Genomic DNA, 27,714 nt, shown 5'->3' with positions numbered 1-27,714 from the left:
TGGATGCTTTACATTAGCTTTGGAGAATACCACACATTTAGGTATCAATCCGATACCAAGTCATTACAGGATCATACATTGGTCATATTCAAAGTCCTCATGTGTCCAGGGACATATTTCCGACTTTATAAACATAATATACATTTTAAAAAAACGAAAGAAGATGTTGTGATGCCAAAAAATATCGACGTAATCATAGTAGTATCGACGGTACTTTTTAGAGGCGGTATAGTACTGAATATGTGTCAGGTCTGTGTTGATCATGTTTTTGTTTGGCCATGTGATGTTTGTTTTTTGGACGCTTTTTAGTTCCTGGTTTCACTCTCTTGTTTTGTCACCATAGCAACCATTAGTTTTCACCTGTCACGTCACGCACCTGTTTCACGTTTTGAGTCACGCACCTGTTTTCACTAATCATGTCACTATTATTTAAGCTTCGAGTTGCCAGGCTGTCTTTCTGGCAACATCACACTTTATCATCACTCTGCTTCATGCCATGTTCATAGTCCATGCCAAGTAAGTTTTTTGTTTATTAATGCCACAGTTAGTGTTTTTGTTTCATTGTTCATAGTTTCTGCCTTTGTGCAAGTTTTGTGTTTATAGCCAAGTTTTGTACCTCCACTGTGAGCGCCTTTTGTTTGTTCCTTTTCATTGTCATTATATTAAATCATGTACTCCCCTTCACGCCACGTATAGTCCAAATCATTTGCACCACGGGAGAACAAATCACGCCATAGTCCTAGTCCTGACAGAATCTTGCGGGAGCGCCGCGTGCTGTCCGCTCACGAAAGCCTTCTCGGAAGTCCTTCGTCCTTCGCGGCGCTTCCGGGACAGGGATGACGCGCCAACGTCCCCGGGCCAAACGGAGCTGATCGGCACCAGTTTGCCGGTCGGACCCCACATGAGATCCTTGCGCTCCGTGGGGGAATAGCGAAGCGTCTCGGCTTCCATGGCGCGCAGGACCTCCCACGTTCCTTCGTCCAATCTTGCGGGAGAACTTTTTTGCTGGCAACATCTGTCAGGACTAGGACTATGGCGTGATTTGTTCTCCCGTGGTGCAAATGATTTGGACCATATGTGGCGTGAAGGGGAGTACATGATTTAATATTCATATTCATAGCAGTCTGTCGGGCGCGACATTGACTGTTTCATTTCGGTCGGATCATAGTCCTCCACTCAGCCCGGTCTTTTGCCTTCAGCTGCCAGGTTGCAGTGTCGATCTTCAGTTCCCTCAAATTCCGTTTAACGGTGTCCTTGTACCGTAGCCTTGGCCTCCCTCTGTTTCGTTTCCCTTCCTCCAGCTGTGAGTAGAGCAGATGCCGAGGGAGCCGCTCGTGACTCATTCTCTCTACATGCCCGACCCATCTCAGGTTTGTTTGGGTTAAGATGTCATCCATCGATGGCAGTCCAGCACGACTTAGGACCTCTGTGTTCGGGATTTTGTCTCTCCAGGAGATGTCCATGATGGTCCGAAGGTGGCGCATCATGTAGGCGTGAAGTTTTCTGACTTGCAACCTGTAGAGGGTCCAAGTTTCAGCACCGTACAAAAGTGTAGCTAGCACAGTTGCTCTGTACACCTTGCACTTGACGCAAATAGAGACATGCCTGTTGTTCCAGAGTCTTTCCCTTAATTTCCCAAACACAGCACTCGCTCTCCCCATCCTCAGTTTGATCTCATCATCAAGCTTGGCATTTTCTGTCACTGTGCTTCCGAGGTACTTGAATGTCCGGCATTGCAAAAGTGGGTCTCCCATGACACAGACCTCCCCTGGTAGGGAGGATGTGGGCTCATACTTGGGTGGCTGGTACAAGCATTTCGTCTTCTTGATGTTTATTTTGAGACTGAACTGACTAGCTGTTGCTGCAAACTTGTTCACAAGATCTTGTATGTCTTCTACATTGTGCGCAACTATAGCACTGTCGTCCGCAAACAGCAATTCTCTCACAACCTTTACTGTTGTCTTGCTCTTTGCTCGAAGGTGAGCAACCTTGAACAGATCTGCATCTGTTCTTGTCCGGATGTAGACCCCCTTTGATGTGTCCTTGAAAGCAACCTCGAGCATGGCTGATAGGTAGAGTGAGAACAGGGTTGGTGCTAGAACACAGCCCTGCTTCACTCCATTGCTGACTTGGAAGTCCTTCGAGACAGATCCACCCAGTGCCACATTTGCCTGCATGTCCGTATGAAGCGCCTCAATAAGCTCAACAAACTTGTCTGTACATCCATACTTCTTGAGAACTTTCCACAATCCTTGCCTTGAAACCGTGTCGAAAAGTTTACTGAAGTCAATGAAGACCACATAGAGCGGCATGTTCTGCTCAATACACTTTTCCTGCACTTGTTTCAGACAAAAGATCGCCGCGTGCTGTCCGCTCACGAAAGCCTTCCCGGAAGTCCTTCGTCCTTCGCGGCGCTTCCGGGACAGGGATGACGCGCCAACGTCCCCGGGCCAAACGGAGCTGATCGGTACCAGTTTGCCGGTTGAACCCCACATGAGATCCTTGCGCTCCGTGGGGGAATAGCGAAGCGTCTCGGCTTCCATGGCGCGCAAGACCTCCCACGTTCCTTCGTCCAATCTTGCGGGAGAACTTTTTTGCTGGCAACATCTGTCAGGACTAGGACTATGGCGTGATTTGTTCTCCCGTGGTGCAAATGATTTGGACCATACGTGGCGTGAAGGGGAGTACATGATTTAATATAATGATAATGAAAAGGAACAAACAAAAGGTGCTCACAGTGGAGGTACAAAACTTGGCTATAAACACAAAACTTGCACAAAGGCAGAAACTATGAACAATGAAACAAAAACACTAACTGTGGCATTAATAAACAAAAAACTTACTTGGCATGGACTATGAACATGGCATGAAGCAGAGTGATGATAAAGTGTGATGTTGCCAGAAAGACAGCCTGGCAACTCGAAGCTTAAATAATAGTGACATGATTAGTGAAAACAGGTGCGTGACTCAAAACGTGAAACGGGTGCGTGACGTGACAGGTGAAAACTAATGGTTGCTATGGTGACAAAACGAGAGTGAAACCAGGAACTAAAAAGCGTCCAAAAAACAAAGCACACGGCCAAACAAAAACATGATCAACACAGACATGACAATATGATTCATTAGTATCGCGGTACTATACCGTACATCCCTAATCCCTTCTAAATGAGGGTTCAATTCTGCAGCACCAAAAAATGAGTTGAAGTCCTTAAACTGTCAGCTCATTGTCCAGCGCGGTTCTTAAGACGTCACTAAGTGACGTAGTACTGCACAGCCACAATAGCTGGCATTCGTTCGACCAGGGCGATATCTGCCTAATTCTAACTTGAGACCCGAGTACAAAATGCCAACACTAGCTTAAAGACATACTGTATGTAGAACCCTTACCTGAGCTTGAAACTCACCTGTGGAGAACACAAAAGATTAGCAGTCTAGCACTTTGTCTCGGCCTCCTCACTTTCTTGATTTTACGTGGGACTCAGCTCAAGTGGTGGAGAGCTCGTTTTGAATTCGAGATGTAGCGTGAATCAAGCCTGTGCTCCTCAAATTGTGTGGTGGGATTTCCCTGTCAATAAAAGGCTTCCTCTCTCTGGAAAACCAGTTAATGGCAAAGCTGAAGAGTTGTTTCGGTCAATTTGGGCACGCTTGAAGAAAGGCAAGGTTATACAAGCTACATGCTATTCTGTTTATACAGTGTCACGTTGTTACTGTAATCTGTTTAAACAACCATGGCTAAGTTGAAGCCAACCTAACTAACTCAATTCCACCTGATGTCCATGTAAAAACTTTAGTTGATAAGCATTAGAGAAATTCCGTTCCAAATTGAAAGAATCAGTAACAGCCGATGAAGATGGGATCCAAATTCACATGTGTTGTAGACAATAGATTAACATTGCATCGCTTTTACTTCTCAACGTGTTCTGTTGGGCTAAAAATTAGGTCCATTATGATGGAGGTCTACGTCTCTGAGGTGTTTTTTAGTTTGAACTAGGCTTGTACGGTATACCGGTATTAGTATAGTACCGCGATACTAATGAATCATATTCGGTACTATACCGCCTCTGAAACAGTGACGTGCGGTCACTGAAGGCAGGTGAGGCGGGGCCTCACCTGTCATCATGGAAAGAAAAAAAATGTAAAAAGAAAAAAAATGTATTAAATTGTTATATGTATTCAGTGATTATACTATAAAGTTATTTTCCATTTAACTTCACCAGTTTTAGGTTATTTTTATTCAAAATCGCTGAATTTTCACATTTGCCGTTCAAATACTGAGAAGAGACGGTGCGGTGATCAGCAGCCAGTTGAGGCACGTCACTCAGTTGTGCCTCAACATGGATTGCGGACTCGGCTAACTGCTGGCCTGCTGTGCAGTGAGACCGTATTGCTATAGTGAAGTGAAGTGAATTATATTTATATAGCGCTTTTTCTCGAGTGACTCAAAGCGCTTTACATAGTGAAACCCAATATCTAAGATACATTTAAACCAGTGTGGGTGGCACTGGGAGCAGGTGGGTAAAGTGTCTTGCCCAAGGACACAACGGCAGTGACTAGGATGGCGGAAGCGGGGATCGAACCTGCAACCCTCAAGTTGCTGGCACGGCCACTCTACCAACCGAGCTATACCGTCCCATATGAATTATATGAATTATATTATACATTTCCATATGAATTATATTATACATTTCCATAGTTTAGTCAGCTGAGGTATATAATGTACAGTGTATTTTGTCAACAACTGTATGTGTGTAAAGTATTTCTTGTGCTGAGCAATCATAAAACTGCTGCGAAGACGCACTGTATGAGGCTCGCAGTAATCCCGCCTCCTGGTGCCGGTTAATGCACCCCCGCCGCAGAATGCACCCCCCGACGGGAGCGCCACACCAACCAAAGCCCACACCCAAATCCTCCACGAGCAAGACCGAATCCACCCAAAAAAGTCACTTAACAAGAAGCCAAAAAGTGCAAAAACAACAATGCTCGCGCTGGAGGAGCCGTGAACGACTGCACGGACACAACATTAGGTACACCTGCAGACTGCAGCACGGATTTCATATTTCATTCATTCACAACTCCTCCAACACGAACACCACTGTTCCTGCACTTATAAGTAAAGGTAAGACCATAATAAAGTTTTTTTAACTAAATGTGCTTTTTTGTGTGCTACAGTTTGTATGTGTAAAGTTAAAGTTAAGTTAAAGTACCAATGATTGTCACACACATACTAGGTGTGGTGAAATTTGTTCTCTGCATTCGACCCATCCCCTTGATCACCCCCTTGGAGGTGAGGGGAGCAGTAGGCAGCAGCGGTGCCGCGCCCGGGAATAATTTTTGGTGATTTAACCCCCAATTCCAACCCTTGATGCTGAGTGCCAAGCACGGAAGAATGCTGGTATGAGATTTTAAACATAACCCGTTAACTGCTGCCAATCAAATGGTGAATAAGATATTCTTTAGGGTTCATATGTTTGTAAATCTGACTGTGATGAAGTCAGTGCCTCACCAGCCGTCAACCTCACCGCACGTCACTGCTCTGAAAAGTACCGGTCCGCCACTAATGTATGTATGATACTGTAAAGACTTGGTATCGGATTTATACCCAAATTTGTGGTATCCTCCAAAACTAATGTAAAGTATCCAAACAACAGAAGAATAAATGATTATTACATTTTAACAGAAGTGTAGATAGAACATGTTAAAAGAGAAAGTAAGCAGATATTACCAGTAAATGAACAAGTAGATTATCCTTAATAATTTTGACAAAATAATCGAATGGAAAATGGCACAATATGTTACTGCATATGTCAGCAGACTAAATTAGGAGTCTTTGTTTGTTTACTTACTACTAAAAGACAAGTTGTCTTGTATGTTGACAAACTTGCAATAAGAAACATATGTTTGATGTACCCTAAGATTTTTTGTTAAAATAAAGCCAATAGTGCAACTTTTTTTGTGGTCCCCTTTATTTAGAAAAGTACCGAAAAGTATCAAAATAATTTTGGTACCAGTACCAAAATATTGGTATCAGGACAACACTAGTTTTAACAGATCTCAAATTGTAGAGCGCTCGCTTAGCATGTAAGAGCTAGCAAGATCGATTCCCGCATTCACAAAAGTTGTTGCACTTGAAAAAAAGCACAGCCTGAAATAGTTTCAACAAACATTGAAACCCTAGATTTATATCTCGGGTTGCCGGTAAAACAACATCTGAATCGCAAATATTTTTTATTACGATACAGAATGTATTCAAAATGCATAATTTTAATTTTTTTAATTTTTATTTATTAGCTGCACATATACATCATCAGTAAGAGGCACTGAGTGACGTGCCTCAACTGGCTGCTGTTCACCGCACCGTCTCTTCTCAGTATTTGAACGGCAAATGTGAAAATTCAGCGATTTTGAATAAAAAATAATCTAAAACTGGTGAAGTTAAATGGAAAATAACTTTATAGTATAATCATTGGATACATATAACAATTTAATTATTTTTTTTTCTTTTTACATTTTTTTTCTTTTCATAATGCCCCGCCTCACCTGTCTCTAGTGACTGCACGTCACTGCATTGCACAGCCTTAGTGTGTGCGTAGCATGTTTAGCCATTCCTTTTCCTGCAGTCCTCCAATGATAATCTACTTGAAATAAACTTAGTGTCTTTAAAATTGCCTTTGCATCTTATGTCGATCCTACGTCAAACATATGTCGATCTTATGTCAAAAATACGTCGTTCTTACGTTATACATACTGTACATCGATCATACGTCAAACTTTTGTCAAACGTACGTCGAACTTACATCAAACATACGTCGATCTTACGTCAAACATACATCGATCTTACTTCGATCATACATCGATCTTACGTCAAACAGAAATCGATCTTCCGTCGATCTTCCGTTAAACATACATCGACCTTATGTCAAACATAAATCGATCTTCCGGCGATCTTCCGTTAAACATACATCGATCTTACGTTAAACATACATCGATCTTACGTCAAACATACATTGATCTTATGTCAAACATACATCGATCTTACGTCAAACATACATCGATCTTACGTCAAACATACATCGATCTACCATCGATCTTACGTTAAACATACATCGATCTTATGTCAAACATACATCGATCTTATGTCAAACATACATTGATCTTACGTCAAACATAAATCGATCTTCCGTCGATCTTACGTTAAACATACATCGATCTTACGTCAAACATACATCGATCTTACGTCAAACATACGTCGATCTTACGTCAAGCATAAATCGATCTTCCGTCGATCTTACGTTAAACATACACCGATGTTACGTCAAACATACATCGATCTTATGTCAAACATACATCGATCTTATGTCAGACAAAAATCGATCTTCTGTCGAACTTACGTTAAACACACATCGATCTTATGTCAAACACATCGATCTTACGTCAAACATACATCGATCTTATGTCAAACATACATCGATCTTATGTCAAACATACATTGATCTTACGTCAAACATAAATCGATCTTCCATCGATCTTACGTCAAACATACATCGATCTTACGTCAAACATACATCGATCTTATGTCAAACATACATTGATCTTACGTCAAACATAAATCGATCTTCCATCGATCTTACGTCAAACATACATCGATCTTACGTCAAACGTACATCGATCTTACGTCAAACGTACATCGATCTTATGTCAGACATAAATCGATCTTCCGTCGATCTTACGTTAAACATCAGTGTTTCCCACACATTCATTTATTTGTGGCGGCCCGCCACGAAAGAATTATGTCCGCCACAAATGGATTTTTCGGCTTTTGACTCGCTCGACCGCTCATAAAAGCAATGGGACTGTCTGTGAATGTTGCTTGTAGTTACACCTCCGGTGCAGTAGGTGCCGGTATGCATTGTAACTCCGCCAATAGCACTTAATTCACCTGGTGGGCCAGAAGAAGAAGAAGAAGAGGGACGGACGGACGGGACCAAAATACTCGCCGACTACTTTTCATAATGATGGCGCTTCCTACGTTTCTACCTCAAATGTCCAAAAGCTGCTGAAAGCCTTGATCCAGGATGCCATGGGGAAAAAAACTTAAATGGTGCCTTTTGGCGATAGTTAGCAGCTTGGTGGCTCATAGCCGGCTGGCTAACGCTTGCTAGCGTGGTAGCATTGCTTCATTTTTACAGGTGTTATAGGTAGATAGGTTATAGCTGCATCGCTCGCGGCTCGTCATATATTTAATGTTAATCCGCGATTTCACCGAGCGTTTCACTGACGGTTTCGCCGCCGCTGTTTGACTCGGTCACCTGTTTTCATACCGACGAGCTAACGTGTCCAGGTTATAACCCTGTTGTCAATAAACACACATGGACTGAAGCTAAATTGTCCACTGTCCACTGCAGCATGTGAATGCAATGAAAAGAATAAAATCTGAGCCAACCAGCTGTTAAAATGTTGTCCAGGTTAATGTTTTATTAAAGGCCCTTCATTTCAAGATTTCAACTGTGATTGGGCTTTAAACAGGTGGCTGACCTGTTCAGATGAGTGTAACTGCTACTGGTCAAATAATGTGAAATAGCATTTAATTTTACATGTATGCAATGCCATTTAAATGTAATTATAGATAATAATAATAATAATAATAATAAATACTGTGTAGTGTTGTAAATAGTCAACGGGAAGGATTCTAGTAAGATATAAGCCATGAGCACTACACAGCCAGAAAAAAACCTAGGCAGGACAAGTAAAAATATTGGGGCAAGTAGATTTGAGAAGTCGGGCAAGTAGAAAAAAACCTTAACGTTGAACCCTGCATGTGTTGAGCTGCTGGTTAGACGGCACTGTACATAGAGCGCTTCTGCTCGTTAGTAATAAATTCTAATGTTGGATGTTCACTCCTTCACACAGATGAGTATAGAAAAATATTTTCAACGGCCGAAAAGGGCTGGACTTGGAGAGGAGGTAGGCCTACAGTCCGGACCACAGGTGCGACCTGTTCAGCAGGAGGAGGAGGAGGAGGTTGACTGACTGTGGCAGGACACCTCTGCCTCTGTTTCACTTCATGTTGCTGGTAAATAATATGGTTGTAGTAGTAGGCTAAAGTTAAATTATTTAGTATTCACTAATTAAAGGGGCAGAGCTTTAAGAGACATTTTAGCTTTTATATTTTATAAGATATATTTTTTGTAAGAACCACAATTAATAAATATATTTCAGTGAATCACTAATTGTTCAAATGTGTATATAAATATGTACATAAAATGTTGTAATTATATTCCAACTCCGCGTTCTTCTTGGTCATCGCCGCTGCCCCCCCGCCGACCACACCACCACAAATAGATGCCTGTCCTGTGGGAAACACTGAACATACATCGATCTTACGTCAAACATACATCGATCTTACGTCAAACATACATCGATCTTATGTCAAACATACATCGATTTTACGTCAAACATACATCGATCTTTCTTCGATCATACATCGATCTTACGTCAAACAGAAATCGATCTTCCGTCGATCTTACGTTAAACATACATCGATCTTACGTCAAACATACATCGATCTTTTGTCAAACATACATCGATCTTACGTCAAACAGAAATCGATCTTCCGTCGATCTTACGTTAAACATACATCGATCTTACGTCAAACATACATCGATCTTATGTCAAACATACATCGATCTTACGTCAAACATACATCGATCTTATGTCAAACATACATTGATCTTACGTCAAACATAAATCAATCTTCCATCGATCTTACGTCAAACATACATCGATCTTACGTCAAACATACATCGATCTTACGTCAAACGTACATCGATCTTATGTCAGACATAAATCGATCTTCCGTCGATCTTACGTTAAACATACATCGATCTTACGTCAAACATACATCGATCTTACGTCAAACATACATCGATCTTACGTCAAACATACATCGATCTTATGTCAAACATACATCGATTTTACGTCAAACATACATCGATCTTTCTTCGATCATACATCGATCTTCCGTCGATCTTACGTTAAATATACATCGATCTTACGTCAAACATACATCGATCTTTTGTCAAACATACATCGATCTTACGTCAAACAGAAATCGATCTTCCGTCGATCTTACGTTAAACATACATCGATCTTACGTCAAACATACATCGATCTTATGTCAAACATACATCGATCTTACGTCAAACATACATCGATCTTATGTCAAACATACATTGATCTTACGTCAAACATAAATCGATCTTCCATCGATCTTACGTCAAACATACATCGATCTTACGTCAAACATACATTGATCTTACGTCAAACGTACATCGATCTTATGTCAGACATAAATCGATCTTCCGTCGATCTTACGTTAAACATACATCGATCTTACGTCAAACATACATCGATCTTACGTCAAACATACATCGATCTTACGTCAAACATACATCGATCTTATGTCAAACATACATCGATTTTACGTCAAACATACATCGATCTTTCTTCGATCATACATCGATCTTTTGTCAAACATACATCGATCTTCCGTCGATCTTACGTTAAATATACATCGATCTTACGTCAAACATACATCGATCTTTTGTCAAACATACATCGATCTTACGTCAAACAGAAATCGATCTTCCGTCGATCTTACGTTAAACATACATCGATCTTACGTCAAACATACATCGATCTTATGTCAAACATACATCGATCTTACGTCAAACATACATCGATCTTACGTCAAACATACATCGATCTTATGTCAAACATACATCGATCTTATGGCAAACATTAAGCAAAGAAATCAAACAATGTACTAATATGATCCACTTCAAGAAACTCCTCAAACTTGTGTTTACAAAGTACAAAGAAGAAGAACCATGATAAACATTCAGAATTTATCTCATTCCTCCATTCATTTTCAAGATAATCTTACTCATCTCACCATATGAAATATAACTTATTTCACCAATGATCGTTTATTTATTTATTTTTATAGTTATTACCTATGGAGTATATTGTGAATGAATTGAGAACAGGAAGTGAACAAAAGTTGCTATGTAAAGGAAAAGGGGTAGGATTAACTAAGCTCAGCTTCTTCCTACTCCTTTTCGAACATGTTGAATAGAGAAACTGGAAATTGTGATGTATCATGTTGTATGCATGCATGTTCCAAATAAACACAAACTCAACTCAACACTGGATAGCAGTTTGCTCTCAAATTCGAGCCAATGTCCTGACAAGACACGCAACGCCCTGGAATTCATGCAATTCCTGCATGTGTGTAACAAGGGATATGGAAATGTAATTGTGTCTCCCTGAGCGTGCATCCCTTTTGAGTACAATCTTTAGCCAAGTAAAAACCGTAACTCCGCATTCAATGAAAAACTGAATGTTTTATGGGTTTCTGTCTCTACTCACACCACCAAAATTCTTCATGGAATGGATTAAGCAAAGAAGTCACACAATGTACTAACATGATCCGTCTTAAGAAACTATGCAAACCACATGTTTTCAAAAAGTACAAGAAGGGATTTTAATAAACGTCTTGAGTTTGTTGAAAATAGGATATTATTAATTTCATTCAGTGAATCATGACTGACTTTACTATTTATTCAGAGAACTTTCGTATTTAGAATGAGTTGATGCGTTAGTAATAGTAAAAAGGTGGGATTAGATAAGATTTGCTTCTTCCTACTCCTTTTTGGACATGTAAAGAAAATATGTACAAGATGTGAGGAATCATTGTGAAACTGCATACATGCTCAGATTAAAAGTCAACCAACTGTTCTGCACAGGAAGTCTGCTACAAGTTTCTGGGCGTGACATCATGGGATGGACTGAGGGACAGACAGAAGGAAGTCTTTGTCACCCCACATGTTATCTGTGGTTTGTGCACCATTGTGTGTATATCACTTCCTGCCTGTGCAGCAGAGAAAAAAACAACAGTTGGCAAGTAGTTCATCAACTGAGCAGTGAAGATGCAAATTCCATGAAGCTGGTGGCCAAACAAAAAGTGATCTCTCTCGCGATTAGACGAGTGGCATCGCAGATCACAATTTGCTTTGCTCAAGTAACAATAAGGAAGTAAGGCAAGTCACAAAACGTTGTTTTTTTCATGTTTTGTCCAATTTCGGGAACTTGCACTTCCTCAACACTCAAGCATAAAAAGCCAATGGCGAAGTAAAATGATGAGCAACACACATTTACTGCTCTGACAAACAGGAAACTGGAGAAGGAAAAAAAACAAAACACATGCACGTCTAATAGCTCTCAGGGGACGACCATAAAATAGTTGATTTTCTCACAACAAAAGCTGCACTTTTTACTGCAACACAAACAAAAGAAGCCCTGGACTTAACTTGCTTTGTGACACGTCCGCCGTACAACAAACGCACGTCACATCGATCTTATGTTGACTTATTTGGTCAACAAATGTGACATTTCAGGAATGACAGTCTTGACGTGCACACAATAAGACAAATGATGTTTCTTCAAGCAATGAGGAACAGCACACTGGTTTGGGTGAGACGTATCTGCTGGTGCATGTTCGTGGAATGCGGGGTGGCCTAAAGAAATCAACATTCCATGTCGACGTGTTTAAAATTATTAGGCAGCTTTTCCACAGACTGAATGGGACACAAATTTCGCCAATGTATTGTCGGGGAGATAAAAGTCACTGTGAATGTCCATTTCGTGTTCTTGACTCTCATTTTCAAGAGGATATAGTATCCGAGGTGGTTTAAAATACAAATCCGTTATCCACAATAGAAAAAGGAGAGAGTGTGGAATCCAATGAGCCCTTGTACCTAAGTTACGGTCAGAGCGAAAAAAGAAACGTCCTGCACTGCACTCTAGTCCTTCACTCTCACGTTCCTCATCCACGAATCTTTCATCCTCGCTCAAATTAATGGAGTAATCGTCGCTTTCTCGGTCCGAATCGCTCTCGCTGCTGGTGTAAACAATGGGGAAATGTGAGGAGCCCTTCAACCTGTGACGTCACGCTACTTCCGGTACAGGCAAGGCTTTTTTTATCAGCGACCAAAAGTTGCGAACTTTATCGTCGTTGTTCTATACTAAATCCTTTCAGCAAAAATATGGCAATATCGCGAAATGATCAAGTATGACACATAGAATGGATCTGCTATCCCCGTTTAAATACAAAAAATTCATTTAAGTAGGCCTTTAATGCGCCTTTTAATCTGGTGCGCTTTTTGTATGAAAATAGATCTGAATAGACCCGCTCATCGGCAGTGCGCCTTATAATCCGGTGAGCCCTATGGTCCGGGAAATTTGGTAATAAAAAAGAAATGGTGGGGTTAGGAAGAAGGTGAAGACGATTGTAAGATACATCCTCGGATGCACTGGGATACATCATCAGTGATATACCTGAGATCATCGGGGGTTTTGGGTCTTTCAGCATCAGACCCCAGCTTGTGTCCCAGTAGCATTGGCCCACAGATCCCTCCTCCTGATCCAAAGCCATCTAGAGGCTCTCTCTGCTGCCTCCATGGTGGCCTTGATGGCCTTCCTTTTCCTAGCACCTGTGATGCTCAAGTGAGTGGCAAAAACTTGCTAATTAGTGCTGCAACCGGTTCGAAAAGATAGTGGCTACAATGATACGTAACACTTGAGGCTGCTACTGCAAGAAGCTCTCCTGTGTTGTAATGATCATTTGAGTTTTTATTTCAAACAAAATCTATCAACCCGTTTTCTACCGCAATGTCGCGGCCACCTTTGTGTGTAGCCAAAGTTTCCACAGCCTGTAGAAATGTACATATGTCAGCCATGAAGTATGCATTTTTCCGTCAACGTCAGTCTCGAAACATCTCATCTTTGCAGTGACAAAGGCCGTACGCCAGGTTATTGTGCGTAAGCAAGCTTGTTACTTGAAACCACGGCTAAGCACAAAAGCAGGCTGCACCCAGACCCTGCCCTGTTTGAATAGCAGCCAACAAAGACAAGATCCAGACACCTGATCAAACAAAAGTGCAACTATGGACCCCAAAATTGTTCTGAACACAGGAATATAATCTCATCATCTTTGGGAGTAATTTGAATAAAAACCATTCTAAACCCTTATAACACCACTTCAAGCTGAAATGTGAGAAACTGCATTCCTCAGAGCTCTTGATTATTCCCATTACAGTGGTACATTGTATGTTTTGGTCATTTGTATTTTATTTTCATGGATTGGAATTGAAAACATATATATATATATATATTTTTTTTTTTGTATTCCGAAACTGGGACTGGAAGTTGCAATTTAAAGACGAGACTGCGGACTGGCCTGTAGGAAAAAAATAACAGTGTGGTGTTTTATCATTAGGAAGGGGTACCATTCACATTGGAAGTGATGTGGTACCAATTCCCAGTAGCGGGGAATCGATACCGGTACGAATGAATAGTACTTTAGTGTCACTGTTGTGTACTGTTGGTTTCCATGGGCACTAATTCTCCACACCTGCCTTTGTTTAGGTTTTGGTGAAACACTCCCCTGTATTGTTTTCAGTCACCCAGCACCAGTTGCTGGGTCGATGCTCGCTATAGGCGACATTTACGTTCCGTCTGGTTTTTCAACTCGTTCTGTGTTTTTTCCGCACTACAGTATTCCTCGCTGTTCATGGAGTTATGCTGAACAAAATGTGGCGGTAATCTTATTGTCGGCCTTGGCTTGCCATCAAAGTAGGCCTATGCGATATATAATATATTATATATTATAATATATAATTGTTTGTATGGTGGTCCGTGCGGTCAAACTAGACATTTTAGCAGGGTAATGCCAACAATCTGTCCCGACTCCCGACGAAAATGTTGCTGCATAACTTTACAAATGCATTTGGCAAATCGACATCAGTAAAATGTGGCGTAATTACTTAATAAATCATCTTGCAAGAAGCATAAACAAGATTGTGGAGGTCTTGCTCCTCCGGGTTCTCTGGATCACCAATGACGGACATGACAGCCGTGTTCATCTTTGTGAACAATGATTTATTTTTCAATAAGTTGTCCTTCTTGTGCTTTTCAGCCATGTTACAGTCTCTCTCGCTCGTTCTCCTCCATCAACCACCTCCTCTCCTTCCCGACTGCTGCCTTTAACAGAGCGACAGGTGATCAGACAAACACTCACAGCTGTGTCATCTACGCACCTGTCACCAATCTCGAAGCCGATCCTGACACACCCCGCTTCACTGCAGGTCCGCAGGCCACGCCCCCCCACAAAGATAAACCTACAGCGTAGGACTCGTCGATTGCCATTTGAAGTTCCTTGGAGTAGGATTCGGACTCGGCTGCGTATCTGGCAACCTCAGTCATGGAGAGTGGGAGGGGACTACAACATTTTGACCGTGATTGCAGTACCATTTCTGGCCACATTACTACATCTGGCACCTTTAATCCCAGCAGCACTAACGGTAGCACGTCATCTGAATACAACAGGTACCAACTAACGCCTCCTATCATTTTAGCGCTATTATTTGTTGAATTGAATTCATTGCTTTCTCATTTAGACAAGCATAACAGGGAGCCCCAGTTCACGTCTGCCGCTAGACCAATGTCACCGAGGAACGACTTAAGTTTGTGGTCAAAAGTTTGCATTTTTGGTAGGTGAATTTCAATTGGAGTCAGAGAAAAGTTGCATGTTTTCCTGCAACCAGATTTTCTCTGTCATTATATTATACATGTGAAACTTATACAATTAGAATATGGTGTAAAGTCAATTTATGTCAGCAATTAACTTCAAATGTGAAACAAATCTGTGATATTAAGTTATTACATGCAAGCCATTATTTGTTATCATTCTGATCATCATAGCTTACAATTTTTGAAACCTTACATTTTCGAAGTTTTCATAAACTATAAGCCATAATCATCAACATTATACGTAATACAGACTTGACATGGTGGAAATGGGGGTTAAGTCACCAAAATGATTCCCGAGCGCAGCCACCGCTGCTGCTCACTGCTCCCCTCACCTCCCAGGGGGTGGAACAAGGGGATGGGTCAATTTCACCACACCTAGTGTGTGAAATCAGTGGTACTTTAACATTAACATATCTCACTTTGCATGTATTAAGTTAATATCACGTTACTAAATGTTACACTCTTGTGTAATTTGCACATTAATACATTCTACAGAAGAATATTAATTTCTTGAATTTGTTTACAAAAACGTGAATTGTTTTTCTTCTATACTGCTCTGTAAGGTCATGTTACCGCTAAACTAAACTAAATTGATGCTAATCCACCCTTTTTTCTCTTTTTTTTTTCCAAATAAAAATCGAGATGTGAACCGTTGGAGTTGGAACCAGAAAAATCGTATTAATTCCCATCCCTATGCTGTCACGACTTGGACTATGGTGACGCAAATTACTGCGTGGATTGTTTTCCCGTGGTGCAAATCGACTGGACCGGACATGGCGTGAAGGTAAATACATGTTTTAATAATACTATAAAAGTGCAAACAAAAGGCACAAGGTGGAGACACAAACTTGGCTAAGGAACAAAAAACTATCACAAAGGCGTAAACTATGGGCATGAAACAAATAAACACTTACTGTGACACGAATAAACTAAAACTTACTTGGTCAAGCATGGAACGCGTAATCATAGGAGTAACAGGGGTAATGTCGCCAGGCTGACTTCCTGGCAACTATCGGCTTAAATAATAGTGACATCATTAACACAGGTGCTTGAGTCTCATGAGGACAGATGAAAACTAATGGGTCGGCATGGTAACTGAAACAATGGAGCGTAAACAGAAACTAAAAGAGTCCAAAAACCAAACAGAACATAGTCAAACAAAACATGATCAAAAGACATGACATATGCAACTATAAGGCATTCAAATAAGGCACAGTTAATTTTATGTGATAGTGAAGTGAATTATATTTATATAGCGCTTTTCTCTAGTGACTCAAAGCACTTTTACATAGTGAAACCCAATATCTAAGTCACATTTAAACCAGTGTGGGTGGCACTGGGAGCAGGTGGGTAAAGTGTCTTGCCCAAGGACACAACGGCAGTGACTCGGATGGCGGAAGCGGGGATCGAACCTGGAACCCTCAAGTTGCTGGCACGGCCACTCTACCAACCGAGCTATACCGCTGAGAAACTTTAGTCGTACCTATAAAAGTACAGAATTCAGTACCTATCCCCAAGTATCATGTATCAATATATATATATATATATATATATATATATATATATATATATATATATATATATATATATATTCTCCTATTGGTCAATCCACAGTATCCTCTTTAAATTGCAACTACTGTTTCCGGTGTCAGAATATAGTAAAACATCTGTTTTTGATAAGGTTCTTTTTTTGTTTGTTTTTGCTGACTTGTGATTTTTATTTCGTTATATGAACTATAAAATGAAAACCAAACCTTTTTTTTCAATCTAGTTATTCCTCTTTGAAAGTGAAAAAAAATACATTTTTGTTTTTCAATTGTTTTTTTTTTGTATTTCAAAATGAAATTCAAATAAACCAATGGCTTTTTGTTTTTCTACTCCCATTCATGAAATAAAAATGTAATGACCCAAACAGACGCTGACATTTTCACCAAAAATATGCTTCGGTTTTTATATATTGTCTCGGTTTGAGTACGATTAAACACACGTTAGCTTTTTTTAATAGAGAACGGCTGCAAAAAAGGCCTTCATATAGCTAAAATAAAGTTGGAGCATTAAGTTTTGATACTGCGCCTTCCGCCCGAATGCAGCTGAGATAGGCTCCAGCACCCCCCGCGACCCCGAAAGGGACAAGCGGTAGAAAATGGATGGATGGATGGATTTTAATATATCAACTCAATAACTGAAACTTGTCCTTAGTTTTGTTGGTTTTAATAGAGTTGGTGTGGCAACATCTTGACACTTCCGGTGTGTGAGTCTTACCAGTCGCCCCAAAAACTACTCTCTGTGTTCAATAGCTTGTACACGGCTGCCATCTAGTGTCTTAAGTCTAAGTCTAAAACTGCAACTACTTTCAAATCTGCTATACAACATCTATTCATCTATATTTGTTTACAGCAGGGGTGTCAAACTCATTTGAGCTCAGGGGCCTCAAGGAGGAACATCTGTTCCCACGCGGCATAATAATTCGAAAATAAAGACAACTTCGAAATTGTTTTCCTCAAAAATAGAACAAGCACATTCTGGAAATGTAAATATTACAAATAATCCTCTTGGCAAAACACTTTGTTAGTGGATAATTCTGAGGAAAAAAATGGTGCAGTTTCAAAAACATCATAAAGACCACAATGAACTTAGACTTTGTCTCAGTGTTTTTACAAAGCCATTGAACTTTAACCAATTACTAGCATTCTCATGTTGGCAGTTCACCCATAAAGACGTGTTTCGAAAAGCAACCAAGTGTTTCCTCAGACTGCCGCATTGGTGACATCCACAACTGCCACAACACATTCATTTATTATTATTCAAATATTACAATTACATTGTAATCAAAACAATTGTCCACGTGACGCCATAATAGCCAAATTATAGGTAACATAACCACAAGATTAACCAATGTGAACATGCTAAATTTAAGTATAAAATAGAACAACAAATGTAGAAATACACATTTTTACAATGGAGTCCAGGGTGCACATCGTGCCGTCAACAAATTGCGAGCACTGCCCGGTACTCTTAACTACTTCAAAGATGATGGTCATCTTGATTTAGGTCTTTGCATCTTAGTAACTGTTTTTTGCTATAATTTTTCACATCATATTTGTACATATCGTATTTGTCGTACACATCCCTCTTGTCCCCACAATTTCTACCTTTGTCTTGTTTTTTTTCCTTCCTTCTATCCCTTCCTGCTCCGGTCCGTCTACGCCAGGGGTCGGCAACCCGCGGCTCTAGAGCCGCATCGGCTCTTTAGCGCCGCCCTAGTGGCTCTCTGGAGCTTTTTCAAAAAATGTATGAAAAATGGAAAAAGATGAGGGGAAAAAAATCTATTTTTGTTTTAATATGGTTTCTGTAGGAGGACAAACATGACACAAACCTCCCTAATTGTTACAAAGCACACTGTTTATATTAAACATGCTTCACTGATTCGAGTATTTGGCGAGCGCCGTTTTGTCCTACTAATTTTGGCGGTCCTTGAACTCACCGTAGTTTGTTTACATATATAACTTTCTTTGACTTTCTAGGACGTGTTTTATGGCACTTAATTTTCTGTCTCATTTTGTCCACCAAACTTTTTAAGGTTGTGCATGAAAGGTGAGTTTTGTTGATGTTATTGACTTGTGTGGAGTGCTAATCAGACATATTTGGTCACTGCATGACTGCAAGCTAATCGATGCTAACAGGCTATTTAGGCTAGCTACATGTACATATTGCATCATTATGCCTCATTTGTAGCTATATTTGAGGTCATTTAGTTTCCTTTAAGTCCCCTTAATTCCATGACACATCTGTATGTAATATGGCTTTTAATTTTTTGCGGCTCCAGACAGATTTGTTTTTGTATTTTTGGTCCAATATGGCTCTTTCAACATTTTGGGTTGCCGACCCCTGGTCTACGCCAAACAATAAATTAATTAATTTAACAAAGTCAAATAATAAATAAGGCAACAAGAGAAGTTTCCCACACTTCTCTTTTTTAAAGCAATTATGTACATCAGATATGGGCATCAACATCAACAATATGATTTGCCTGAGTGGCTGGACAGAACATGTTTAATACAACCATTTTTTGGGGTTTTTTTCAAAGGGAGATGCTTCGATCCATTCATTATTTGTGGCGAAACCATTATAACATGTCAGGTGTTCAGTATATTGAAAAATGTGTTACAATGGCGACAAAAATGGGCGAAGGTGTTAAGTCAGGGGTGTCAAACTAATTTTAGATCGGGGGCCACGTGGAGAAAAATCTACTCCAAAGTGGGCCGGACTGGTAAAATCACGGCACGATAACTTAAAAATAAAGACAACTTCAGATTGTTTTCTTTGTTTAGAAATAGAACAAGCACATTCTGAAAATGTAGAAATCATAATGCTGTTGCTTTTATTTTTACTATTATATGTTGCGGTTAATAGTATTCTATCTTTATTTGTCGTTATTTATACTTTCTGGATAAATTATGTGATAATGTCAACTCATTGGTGTTCATTTTCAATCCATCAAGATAAAAGAATTATATCAAAATCAAATTGCAGGATGTTATTTATGTAGTCTGCTCATTTTCCTCGACTGGTGCACTAACATCATGTGTTTTTTTTTTTTTCTTACATATGTAGCATAATCTACAAAGATACAAAGAATTGCTATTGCGACATCTAGTGGACACATTTAGAACAGCAGTTTCTTTCATTCAAAAATTTCGGCTAATTTTTATACGTAGAAAACTCATCTCGCGGGCCGGATAAAACCTGTTTGCGGGCCTGTGTTAAGTGTTTTCAGGCTGGATTTGAACGTTGCCAACGTTGAGGGCTGTCTCACATTTTCTGGACGACTATTGCATATTTTAGGAGCATAGAACTGAAACACAGCCTCACCATGTTTGGTCCTGACTTTGGGAACCAGCAGGAGACCACTCCCTGAGGTTTTCAAAACCTGAGATGGTCCATATTAGGAATTGGTAAAATACAATATCAATATATATCGCTATAGACACGTAATTGAGATCAATTAAAAATTTGTTCGGTAAAGCTTTCTTTTTTTTTCTCTTCTTTGTTAGAAGAAACCGAAAGTTGTCAAGCAAGGTTGGTTGTATTAACAAAGGCACTCGCTCTCTGGTGATCTAGCAACACAGGAAGTGATCACTGGTCAATCAGGTATCGGTATCAACTGTTAAGTTTGGTTGGTCTTGTCGTATTGCAGTTGATTATTTACATGGAGTGAGAAGAGAAACAAAAAAATTAGTGCTCCTGGAAAAAAGCATTTGGGTAAAACCACGACGACCCCCACTGGCCAGGGCCAACCTGGTGGGGCTTTGGTTAATTGAATAGGCTGAGGAGGGAAAGAGGGGCGATACTTTTTTGATGACAGAATCCTTGATCGCGCCATTTCCTGAGTAGGGGGAATCCGTTTTCAATATTTCCAGGATGTCTCATGGGTGACGGTGGCGAGGAGAAAGACACTGAAGCATCTCTGGTGGGTCGTAGATGCAGGTAGGACCCAGGGTGAGGGCCTTGATGATGATGATGGAGGAGTTGCTGCATCAGAATCTTGTGTTCAGGATTCCGGAGGTGCTGCTGGGATTGCTGTGGCTGAATCCTTTGCTGGGTTCCTGCGTGGCAACGGAGGAGGAGTTCTTCTCCCGCTCACATTCTCTTCTGTCTGTGGCAGCACAGGATCCGGTCGAGGCCTCAGAGCATGGTGGAGGTTATGCGCCAGTCGTTTCACTCCACCTCTGTTCAGGTGTGGGCCTTTTTTCATGAAACAGAAGAGATTAAAGGGGAACATTATCACCAGACCTATGTAAGCGTCAATATATACCTTGATGTTGCAGAAAAAAGACCGTATATTTTTTTAACCGATTTCCGAACTCTAAATGGGTGAATTTTGGCGAATTAAACGCCTTTCTAATATTCGCTCTCGGAGCGATGACGTCACAACGTGACGTCACATCAGGAAGCAATCCACCATTTTCTCAAACACCGGGTCAAAACAGCGCTGTTATTTTCCGTTTTTTCGACTGTTTTCCGTACCTTGGAGACATCATGTCTCGTCGGTGCGTTGTCGGAGGGTGTAACAACACGAACAGGGACGGATTCAAGTTGCACCAGTGGCCCAAAGATGCGAAAGTGGCAAGAAATTGGACGTTTGTTCCGCACACTTTACCGACGAAAGCTATGCTACGACAGAGATGGCAAGAATGTGTGGATATCCTGCGACACTCAAAGCAGATGCATTTCCAACGATAAAGTCAAAGAAATCTGCCGCCAGACCCCCATTGAATCTGCCGGAGTGTGTGAGCAATTCAGGGACAAAGGACCTCGCTAGCACGGCAAGCAATGGCGGCAGTTTGTTCCCGCAGACGAGCGAGCTATCGACCCTAGCTTCCCTGGCCTGCTGACATCAACTCCAAAACTGGACAGATCAGCTTTCAGGAAAAGAGCGCGGATGAGGGTATGTCTACAGAATATATTAATTGATGAAAATTGGGCTGTCTGCACTCTCAAAGTGCATGTTGTTGCCAAATGTATTTCATATGCTGTAAACCTAGATCATAGTTGTTAGTTTCCTTTAATGCCAAACAAACACATACCAATCGTTGGTTAGAAGGCGATCGCCGAATTCGTCCTCGCTTTCTCCCGTGTCGCTGGCTGTCGTGTCGTTTTCGTCGGTTTCGCTTGCATACGGTTCAAAGCGATATGGCTCAATAGCTTCAGTTTCTTCTTCAATTTCGTTTTCGCTACCTGCCTCCACACTACAACCATCCGTTTCAATACATTCGTAATCTGTTGAATCGCTTAAGCCGCTGAAATCCGAGTCTGAATCCGAGCTAATGTCGCTATAGCTTGCTGTTCTTTCCGCCATGTTTGTTTGTGTTGGCTTCACTATGTGACGTCACAGGAAAATGGACGGGTGGTTAAAATCAGGCACTTTGAAGCTTTTTTTAGGGATATTGCATGATGGGTAAAATTTTGAAAAAAACTTCGAAAAATATAATAAGCCACTGGGAACTGATTTTTAATGGTTTTAACAATTCTGAAATTGTGATAATGTTCCCCTTTAAAGTTGTCAATAAAATGCAGTCCACTAGTGTTCCGCGAGATACAGTCTGGTGTGCCGTGGGAGATCATCACTTATTTGGGTTAAAAATATTTTTTGCAACCAGTAATTATAGTCTGCACATTATGTGTTGTTGTTGAGTGTCGGTGCTGTCTAGAGCTCGGCAGAGTATCCGTGTAATACTCTTCCATATCAGTAGGTGGCAGCCGGTAGCTAATTGCGTTGTAGATGTCGGGAACAGCGGGAGGCAGAGTACAGGTAAAAAGGTGTCTAATGTTTAAACCAAAAATAAACAAAAGGTGAGTGCCCCTAAGAAAAGGCATAGAAGCTTAGGGAAGGCTATGCAGAAGAAAACTAAAACTGAACTGGCTACAAAGTAAACAAAAACAGAATGCTGGACGACAGCAAAGACTTACTGTGGAGCAAAGACCACGGTCCACAAAGTACATCCGAACATGACATGACAATCAACAATGTCCCCACAAAGAAGGATAAAAACAACTGAAATATTCTTGATTGCTAAAACAAAGCGGGTGTGGGGAATAGCGGTCAAGGAAGACATGAAACTGCTACAGGAAAATACCAAAAAAAGAGAAAAAGCCACCAAATTAGGAGCGCAAGACAAGAACTAAAACACTACACACAGGAAAACAGCAAAAAAGTCCAAATAAGTCAGGGCGTGATGTGACAGGTGGTGACAGTACACCTACTTTGAGACAAGAGCAACATTGATGCACGCTTGGTTATGGTTTAAAGTCATACCCAACAATTGACCTTAAACTTTTTACTGTCAACTGTGTTTAGTTTTTTAATGATTTCTGCTGGTGGTGTGCCTCCAAATTTTTTCAATGCAAAAAATGTGAAAAACACCGCACTAGACCATTGGTCCCCAACCTTTTTGTAACTACGCTTGAAAATTTGTCCCACGGACAAATTTTATTATTTATTTATTTTTTATTATTTTGTCATAAAAAAATACAATCCTGTGTGCTTACGGATTGTATCCCTGCATACTGTATTGATCTATATTGATATATAATGTAGGAACCAGAAATATTAATAACAGAAAGAAACAACCCTTTTGTGCGAATGAGTGTAAATGGGGGAGGGAGGTTTTTTTGGGTTGGTGCACTAATTGTAAGTGTATCTTGTGTTTTTTATGTTGATTTAATAAAAAAATAAATAACTTTTTTTTTTTTTTTTTTTTTTTTTTAATTATTTCTTGTGCGGCCAGGTACCAATCGATCCACGGACCGGTACCGGGCCGCGGCCGGTGGTTGGGGACCACTGCACTAGACCAGTGTTTTTCAACCATTTTTGAGCCGAGGCACATTTTTTGCGTTGAAAAAATCCGGAGGCACACCACCAGCAGAAATCATTAAAAAACAAAACTCAGTTGACAGTAAAAAGTCGTTGTCGCAATTGTTGGATACGACTTTAAACCATAACCAACCAGGCATCAATATAGCTCTTGTTTCAAAGTAGGTGTACTGTCACGACCTGTCACATCATGCCGCGATTTATTTGGATTTGTTTGCTGTTTTCCTGTGTGTACTGTTTTAGTTCTTGTTTGCGCTTCTATTTTGGTGGCTTTTTCTAATTTTTTGGTATTTTCCTGTAGCATTTTCATGTCTTTCTTTGAGCGATATTTCCCGTATCTACTTTGTTTTAGCAATCAAGAATATTTCAGTTGTTTTTCTTTTTCTTTGTGGGAACATTGTTGATTGTCATGTCATGTTCGGATGTACATTGTGGACGCCGTCTTTGCTCAACACGCGGTAAGTCTTTGCTGTCGTCCAGCATTCTGTTTTTGTTTACTTTGTAGCCAGTTCAGTTTCTAGTTTCCTTCCTTAAGCTTCAATGCCTTTTCTTAGGGGCACTCAACTTTTGTTTATTTTTGGTTTTAGCATTAGATGCCTTTTCATCTGCATACTGCCTCCCACTGTCGTCTGCATATTGGGACCACGACATACCATGTTCCGACATCTAGTTAAAGCTGCAACAATGGCAGTGATGTCATCGCTAGTCTTGTACACATCCGATTAAAAAAAAAAAAGTGCGTAAAAATATATGATCTATACAACATGTGCTGGTGTTTACCGTATTTTTCGGACTATAAATCGCAGTTTTTTTCATAGTTTGGCCAGGCTCCAGTGCGACTTATATATGTTTTTTTTCCTTTTTTATTATGCATTTTCGGCAGGTGCCACTTATACTCCGGTGCGACTTATACTCCGAAAAATACGGTACATGTGTTGCATGTAGTGTTGTAACTAAAGATGCCGATAAATGCTTTAAAATGTAATATCGGAAATTATCGGTATCGTTTTTTTTCTTATCGGTATCGATTTTTATTTTTATTTTTATTAAATCAACATAAAAAACACAAGATACACTTACAAGTAGTGCACCAACTCATAAAACCTCCCTCCCCCATTCACACAAAAGGGTTGTTTCTTTCTGTTATTAATATTCTGGTTCCTACATTATATATCAATATATATCAATACAGTCTGCAAGGGATACAGTCCGTAAGCACACATGATTGTGCGTTCTGCTGGTCCACTAATAGTACTAACCTTTAACAGTTAATTTTACTCATTTTCATTAATTACTAGTTTCTATGTAATTGTTTTTATATTGTTTTACTTTCTTTTTTATTCAAGAATTTTTTTTAAATTTATTTATCTTATTTTATTAGTTTTTTTAAAAAGGACCTTATCTTCACCATACCTGGTTGTCCAAATGTGTTAATTCCACGACTGTATATATCGGTATCGGTTGATATCGGTATCGGTAATTAAGAGTTGGACAATATCGGAATATCGGATATCGGTAAAAAAGCCATTATCGGACAGCCCTAGTTGTAACGATACCAATATTTTGGTACCGGTACTAAATATTTGTCCATACTTTTCGGTACTTTTCTAAGTAAAGGGGACCACATAATTGGCTTTTTTTTAAACAAAAAATCTTACGGTACATTAAACATTTGTTTCTTATTGCAGTTAAGTCTTTAAATAAAATAGTGAACATACAACACAACTTGTCTTTTAGTAGTAAGTAAACAAACACAGGCTCCTAATTAGTCTGCTGACATATGCAGTAACATATTGTGTCATTTATCATTCTATTATTTTGTCAACATTATGAAGGACAAGTGGTAGAAAATGAATTATTAATCAACTTTACTCTTAATATCTGCTTACTTCTCTTTTAATATGTTCTATCTACACTTATGTTAAAATGTAATAATCACTTATTCTTCTGTCTTTTGATACTTTACATTAGTTTTGGATGATACCACACATTTGGGTATCAATCCGATACCAAGTCGTTACAGGATCATACATTGGTCAAATTCAAAGTCCTCATGTGTCCAGGGACATATTTCTTGAGTTTATAAACATAATATACATTTTAAAAAAAACGACAGAAAATGTGATGCCAAAAAATATCGATGTAATCATGTCAGGTGTAGATCCACCAATGGCGTTTGTTTTCATTTTGACGCCGGTGAGCTACGATGTGTGGTGAAGCATGTTTGATACTTGGGATGATACTTGTAAGAAACTTACTTTATTCGTCGCCATGGAGACCAGGATTAGTGATTTAGAAGTGTCTTAAAGCATCTCTTCCTGAGGGCGTTTCAGTGTTATAACTGCACCTTTATCGTTAGTTTTTAAGCCAAACTACATCCGTTCTCCCTTTTCTGTCTACACACCGTGTCTGCTTGTAAGTACTCAGTGATTGTGCGCTGCCGAGCATGCTCGTCTGCTCGTAAAACCAGCAATGCCACGACGTGACGACGACGCGGTCGCGGGGGGTGGATGGGATGCGGGACCGGTACTTTTCAGAGGCGGTATAGTACCGAAAATGATTCATTAGTATCGCGGTACTATACTAATACCGGTATACCGTACAACCCTAGTTGCATGTAAACAATTATAGCAAACATGATTATTAATAAGTTAGATTCACTTTCATGATAACAGATAAAACCTCCCTAAGATCTTCTGGTTTAAAAGCTTCAGACTCCCAGCTGGATAATAAATAACAATAAAAACTCTTTAGTGGTCACATTACTTTTCGTCGCTTCGGCAGTCTCCCAGGTGAAGCCTGAGCACGCCCTGATTGTGCAGCTTCAGCAGCATGTCAAACTCTTCCGGCATGGCGTGGAACTTGGTGTTGGCCTTCCTGTCGTCGTAGTAGTGATTGGTGAGCGTGTAGAGTCTGTGCGGGTGGTTGTTGAATGGCCAGAAGCCGTACAGGTGCACCTTGGAGCACGCCCCCAGCGCCATGCTGGCCATCGTGATGCCCGTGCTAAGGCGGGGTGGTTTCAGGCCGTGTCTCGTCCAGAATTGGGACAGGTTGCGCAGGTAGTCCGGGTTGAAGAAGACGGGACGTGCCGGGCTGGCAAAGTCCTCAACGGTGTAGGCCACCCGCAGGGAGAGCGGTGTGTAGTCGCTGATGGAGAAGGCGGGTAGGAGGATGAAGGACTTTCCGTAGCTTCGAAGACTTTCCGCAAACTCTCGCCGATTGTTCATCAGGGAGCCGTACCTGCAGGGACGTCACCAGTCAGGCTAGGCAAAAATGGCCTACAACAGGGTGTCCAAATATTTTCCACTGATGGCTGCACACGGAAAAATTAAAGCATGCGGGGGCCATTTAGATATTTTTCATTTTCAAACCATAACAAAAACTTTTTTTTTTTTACTTTTAGGGCTTAGACCAGGGGTCGGGAACCTTTTTGGCTGAGAGAGCCATGAAAGCCAAATATTTTATTTTATTTTCCGTGAGACCGGTAATATTTTTTAACACTGTATACAACTAAATGCGTGCATTTCTAAGTATAACTAACATTTTTAGACTATAAGTCCCTTATTATTTTTTAACAACATTGTTATCCTGAAGCTAACCAATAATAAATAAAATACTTCTTACCATTAATGCAACTTCTTGAACAGGTGCGGTAGAAAACAGATGGCTGGATCAAAATGCATGAGAATGTT

At 40.3% G+C, this 27,714-nt stretch overlaps 1 protein-coding gene and 1 long non-coding RNA gene across 6 annotated transcripts in view; one reads left to right on the top strand and one right to left on the bottom strand.

The window, feature by feature from the left end:
• The first annotated feature begins 15,206 nt into the window (after positions 1 to 15,206).
• Positions 15,207 to 21,274, top strand: LOC133620416 (uncharacterized). Its single transcript, XR_009817517.1, has 5 exons — positions 15,207 to 15,444; positions 15,516 to 15,608; positions 16,291 to 16,432; positions 21,069 to 21,135; positions 21,204 to 21,274. It is a non-coding gene; the product is annotated as an uncharacterized lncRNA (long non-coding RNA).
• The window catches only part of LOC133620413 (alpha-2,8-sialyltransferase 8F-like), a 27,169-nt gene continuing 16,771 nt past the window's right edge, over positions 17,317 to 27,714 (bottom strand). For all 5 annotated transcript variants that reach the window (XM_061981899.2, XM_061981898.2, XM_061981900.2 and 2 more), the window contains 2 exons: positions 26,789 to 27,262; positions 17,317 to 21,393 (listed from right to left, as the gene is read on the bottom strand). In XM_061981899.2, coding sequence (XP_061837883.2) covers positions 21,351 to 21,393; positions 26,789 to 27,262 — 517 coding nt within the window. In that variant the 3' untranslated portion in view covers positions 17,317 to 21,350. The remainder of the gene's footprint in view (positions 21,394 to 26,788; positions 27,263 to 27,714) is intronic.

The sequence above is a fragment of the Nerophis lumbriciformis genome, linkage group LG24 (assembly GCF_033978685.3).
Source record: "Nerophis lumbriciformis linkage group LG24, RoL_Nlum_v2.1, whole genome shotgun sequence".
Classification (NCBI taxonomy): domain Eukaryota; kingdom Metazoa; phylum Chordata; class Actinopteri; order Syngnathiformes; family Syngnathidae; genus Nerophis; species Nerophis lumbriciformis.
Note: the sequence above shows the minus strand (reverse complement) of the source record. Positions and strands in the feature narration are given on the sequence as shown.